Source organism: Stegostoma tigrinum, chromosome 19 (genome assembly GCF_030684315.1).
Source record: "Stegostoma tigrinum isolate sSteTig4 chromosome 19, sSteTig4.hap1, whole genome shotgun sequence".
In the NCBI taxonomy this organism is placed as follows: domain Eukaryota; kingdom Metazoa; phylum Chordata; class Chondrichthyes; order Orectolobiformes; family Stegostomatidae; genus Stegostoma; species Stegostoma tigrinum.
Window position 1 is genome coordinate 58,725,297 of NC_081372.1, and position 5,686 is coordinate 58,730,982.

At 50.5% G+C, this 5,686-nt stretch overlaps 1 protein-coding gene across 1 annotated transcript; it reads left to right on the plus strand.

Moving 5' to 3' along the window:
- Positions 1-1,049: 1,049 nt before the first annotated feature.
- Positions 1,050-4,133, plus strand: LOC132210738 (serine/arginine repetitive matrix protein 1-like). The gene is made up of 2 exons (XM_059652656.1): positions 1,050-1,164; positions 3,394-4,133. Exons 1-2 carry the CDS (start codon positions 1,050-1,052, stop codon positions 4,131-4,133), a joined length of 855 nt encoding a protein of 284 aa, XP_059508639.1.
- The last annotated feature ends 1,553 nt before the right edge of the window (positions 4,134-5,686 follow it).

The following is a 5,686-nucleotide window of genomic DNA, read 5'->3' on the forward strand; positions in this document are numbered from 1 at the left end:
CCCTTCCTATTCACATACCCACACAGATGCCTTTTAAATGCTGTAACTGTACCAGCCTCCACCACTTCCTCTGGCAGCTCATTCCATACACGCACCACCCTCTGCGTGAAAAAGTTTCCCTTTAGAACCCTTTGATATGTTTCCCCTCTCATCTTAAACCTATACCCACTGGTTTTGGACTCCCCTACCCTGGGAAAAAGACCCTGACCCTCCATCCTTTCTATGCCTGTCATGGCTTTAGAAATCTCTATAACGTCACCCCTCAGCCCTTGACGTTCCAGGGAAAATAGCCCCAGCCTGTGTAGTATCTCCCTGTAGTTCAAACCTCCAACCCTGGCAACATCCTCGTTAATCTTTTCTGAGCCCTTTCAAGTTTAACAACATCTTTCCTGTAGCAGGGAGGCCAGAATTTAACACGGTATTCCAGAAGTGGCCTAACCAAAGTCCTGTACAGCCACAACATGACTTCCCAACTCCTGTACCGAATGTACTGACCAATAAAGGTGTGTACCAAATGCCTTCCTCACTATCCTGTCTGCCTGGGACTCCACCTTCAAGAAACTATGAACCAGCATCCCAAGGTCTCTGTTGGGCCACCCTCCCCAGGACCCGACCATTAATTGCCTGTTGTTTTCAGGGATGTGTAGATTAGGTGGGTTATAGGGAATGGGTTTGGGTGGGTGCTCTGAGGGTCGGTGTGGACTTGTTGGGCCAAATGACCCGTTTTCACTCTATAGGGATTCTGTGATACATTAAATGTAAGAGTCCTGCCCTTCAGACCATAGATGACCCTAGTGATACCGGTGTTGCCAGTCCCTGCCAACGCTACCACTCTGTCCCTGTGTCCCTGGACCTCACTTGCCTAGTTGGGAGGACGAAAACTTTCCATTGAATCCTCTTATTTTGGACACAGTGCCAGCACTGGCCTCTACTCCCAGTGGAGCTGCTGAGAGTGCGGAAGCCCCCCAGCAGCCCTCTGATTGGCATCTGGTTAGCGTGCATTCATGGGATAACAGCCCTTCGCTCACCTGCTTCCCCCCATACTAGCGATGGAGTTGGCTGTTCCCCCTGTACATGTCCCATCAACCCCTGTGGCCATGGGTCCTAGAGAACCCTGGGTTTGGGTCACCCCCTGTTTTCAGACACAACGCCAGGGTCCGCTTGGTAAGATATAAAACTTCAGCCAACGTCCCGGGTTTAGCCAGTCCCTGCGCCCACGTGGATTGTCTGACAGGTAGAGAGATGATGGCTGATCCATGAAACCGGCCTGAACTGTATGTGATGAAGATTGATCCTTCAAGCTATTGAATAAAGTTAACAACTTGTCTAATTAATTTGGGGGCTCAAACAGTTTGGTTCTCAGGCTAACACAATGGGCGTGTTGTGTGGCTTCTGTTACCATGGAGAAGGGGAGGAGGAACATTCTCAATGTCTCTCCATTGTCCCCAAAACAATCTGGAATTCAGGAGTACTATTGCCCTGTTGTATTATACCTAACTGATTTAATCTATTTCTGAGGTGATTGTGCATACCTGTGCATATAATTATCTCTTTTTAAACTGAAATTATTTTTGTATTCCATAACAGAGCATATATTAAACCCAAACCCAGTCTGTCCATGCCCTTCATAATCTTGTAGACCTCTATCAGGCTGCCCCTCAACCTTCATTGTTCCAGTGAGAACAACTCAAGTTGGGAGAAATGGCGAAATGAAAATTTCAAATTATTAGTCTGCCATTTGCAGAACAATTCTGTCCCACTTTCCCATTTTGAGCTGAGATCACAGATGGGCTAAATGTGGCTTAAACCATTTTTCTTTGCTTCTCTTGTGGGTTCTCATTCCATTTATCTGAGGGGAGTAGAAAGAAGAAAGATATGTAAATCCACGTTTTCCTTGATCTCAGCACTTTCTAATAGATTAGATTAGATTCCCTACAGTGTGGAAACAGGCCCTTTGGCCCAACAAGTCTACACCGCCCCTTGAAGCATCCCACCCAGACCCATCCCCCTATAACTCATACACCCCTGAACACTACGGGCAATTTAGCATGGCCAATCCACCTAGCCTGCACATCTTTGGGCTGTGGGAGGAAACTGGAGCACCTGGAGGAAATCCACGCAGACACATGGAGAATGTGCAAACTCCACACAGACAGTTGCCCGGGGCTGGAATCGAACCCAGGTCCCTGGCGCTGTGAGGCTGCAGTGCTAAGCAATGAGCCACCGTGCCGCCCCAGGGCAGTCCCGAGGGACTCCAGATTGTCATTTGCAGGGAGTTCTTGCTGCAAGGTGTGGTAAAATGAAAGTACAAGTGTGATTTTTGGAGAAAAATTCATCAATGTGACTGAGACAAGAATCTCAATATAGAATGACAAAAGCTTGAAATTCCTCAGCTTTTGGAATTGATGGAAAGTCCTTGCAACTGTTCCCATGATATTCATCATTGGCCAAGACACCAAGTTTAAAAATTGGCAGGTAATGTTGCAGCTTTATGGAACGTTAGTTAGGCCACATTTGGAATATCGTGTTCAATCCTGGTCGCCACACTACCAGAAGGATATGGTGGCTTTGGAATGGGTTTGGAAAAGATTTACCAGGATGTTGCTTGGGATGGAGAGCATTAGCTGTGAGGAGAGGTTGGATAAACTTGGGTTGTTCTCACTGGAACGATGGAGATTGAGGAGTGACCTGATAGAGGTTCACAAGATTATGAAGGGCATGAACAGAGTGGACAGACAGAAGCTTCTCCCCAGGGTGGAAGAGTCGGTTACCAGGGGCCATGGGTTTAAGGTGCGAGGCGCAAAGTTTAAAGGTAATATACGAGGCAAGAGGTTTTACACAAGGATGGTGGCTGCCTGGAACTCATTGCTGGGGGAGGTAGTGGAAGCAGATATGATAGTGACTTTTAAAGGGTGTCTTGACAAATATATGAATAGGATGGGAATAGAGGGATACAGTCCCCAGAAAGGTAGGGGGCTTTAGTTGCGATGGGCAGCATGTTGGTGCAGGCTTGGAGGGCCAAAGGACCTGTTCCTGTACTGTAATTTTCTTTGTTCTTTGTGAATAGAGTAGGAGTTTATCACCACTAGTATTGTATAAAAAGTACAGTGAAACGGTTCATAAGACACCATACCACGGAACCTGTATTAATGACACAAGTCATACCGAACAAGCAAAAAAGTAAAAATTAATTCAAAATTCATCTCAGATTAATTTCATTTGGGGAAAGTAGATTAAGGTGACAAACCCAGAAGATGCTGAAGGAGAAATAGTATCAGAGATAATGGGAACTGCAGATGCTGGAGAATTCCAAGATAATAAAATGTGAGGCTGGATGAACACAGCAGGCCAAGCAGCATCTCAGGAGCACAAGAAGACCTCCTCTCCGATCAGAAAGCCACACCAGACCGAGACCGCAGCACCAGGCCGAGACCACCACACCAGGCCAAGACCACCACACCAGGCCGAGGCCGTCGCACCAGGCCGAGACCGCCGCACCAGGCCGAGACCGCAGCACCAGGCCGAGACCGCAGCACCAGGCCGAGACCACCACACCAGGCCAAGACTGTCATACCAGGCCGATATCGTGGCACCAGGCCGAGACCGCCGCACCAGGCCGAGACCATCACACCAGGCCAAGACCGCTGCACCAGGCCGAGACCACCACACCAGGCCAAGACTGCTGCACCAGGCCGAGACCGCCACACCAGGCCAAGACTGCCGCACCAAGCCGAGACCGCCACACCAGGCCGAGACCGCCGCACCAGGCCGACACTGCCGCACCAGGCCGAGTCCGCCGCATCAGGCCGAGACCACTAAACCAGGCCGAGACCTCCGCACCAGGCCGAGACCGCCGCACCAGGCCGAGACCGCCACACCAAGCCGAGACCGCCACACCAGGCCGAGACCGTCACACCAGGCTGAGACCAATAAACCAGGCCGAGACCACCACGCCAGGCCGAGACCACCACGCCAGGCCGAGACCGTCACACCAGGCTGAGACCACCACACCAGGCCGAGACCATCACACCAGGCCGAGACCATCACACCAGGCCGAGACAGCCACACCGGGCCGAGACCATCACACCAGGCCGAGACCGCCGCACCAGGTTGAGACCGCCGCACCAGGTTGAGACCGCCACACCAGGCTGAGACCATCACACCAGGCCAAGATCGCTAAACCAGGCCAAGACCACCACACCAGGCCGAGACCGCTAGCTTCATGTTGCATGACAGGTGACCCCACCATATGATACACTGCCTCACACACATGCATACACACACACTCACACACATACATTCACACACACAGACACACACACATTCATACATTCACTCACACACACACGCGCGCATACATACATTCACTCACACACACACGCATACATGCATTCACACACACACACACGCACACACACATATGCATACATACATTCACACACACACACTCACACACACACACTCACATACATACACACGCAAACACACACACACTCACATACATACATTCTCACACACACACACTCACACACACACACATACATTCACACCCACATTCTCTCTCACACACATGTGCATACATTCACACACAAACACACACCACACACGCGCACACACAAACACACACACACACACACACACACTCTCACACGCACATACATACACACACATTCTCCCTCACACACACACACACATGCACACGCACACACATGGACAGTTAGTCAATATGGTGTTTTATAAATTCCTACTTGAGAAATAAAACGAATCTGACTGCAAACTAAAAAACAAACAGATTCCAAACAAAAGACAGCAAGAACTGCCGATGCTGGAGTCAGTATGGGCACAGTGTGGAGCTGGAGGAGCACAGCAGGCCGGGCAGCATCATTGAAGCAGGAAATCTGATGTTTCAGGTTGGGACCCTTCTTCAGAAATGCGGAAGGGGAAGGGAGCTCTGAAATAAATAGAGAGAGGAGGAGTGGGCTGGGGAAGGTAGGTGGGATGGTGACAGGTAAGGAGTGGTGGGCATCAGTCAGTGAGGTGGGAGAAGCGGATAGGTGGAAGAGAAGTTGGACAGATGGTGTCAGGTCAAGGAGGTGGGGATGAGGGGGAGGGTTGGACATGTGATGAGGCCAGGGTCGGGGGGGAGATTCTGAAACTAGTAAACTCTCAAATCACTCACATCCTCATCATCTCAGGTGACCTCCCGCCCAAAGCCTCCAACCTCATCGGTCCCTAACCCCGCACCACCCGTTTCTATCTCCTTCCCAAAATCCGCAAACCCGGCTCTCCCTGCCTCCTTCTGCCCCAGTGAACTTATTTCCACTGACCTTGAGTCTATTTTCTCCCCTAGGTCCAGGAACTCCCCACCACCCACGCCCTTTACCTCCTCCAAGACATCCAATTCCCTGGCCCCAACACCTCAACTTCACCATGGATGTCCAGTCCCTGTACACTTGCAATCCCCATGCAGATAGCCTAGAAGCCGTCCGCTTCTTCCTGTTCGCAGGCCCAACCAGTCCCCCGCCACAAACACCCTTATCTGCTTAGCTGAACTCATCCTCACCTCTTTGTAGGTTAAGTGGAACAATCCCTCTTCCACAGCTACACTGGCACTATCCCCCACCGCGTCCTCCATTATATTGAAGACTGTATCGGTGTCACCTCGTGCTCCCATGAGGAGCTCAAA

Bases quoted from the DNA above. Each gene is read 5' to 3' on its own strand.
- LOC132210738 (XM_059652656.1), top strand. From the start codon at position 1,050: ATGGAGTTGGCTGTTCCCCCTGTACATGTCCCATCAACCCCTGTGGCC. The intron at 1,165-3,393 runs GTAAGATATAAA...CTCTCCGATCAG, and splicing joins ACAACGCCAGGGTCCGCTTG to AAAGCCACACCAGACCGAGA.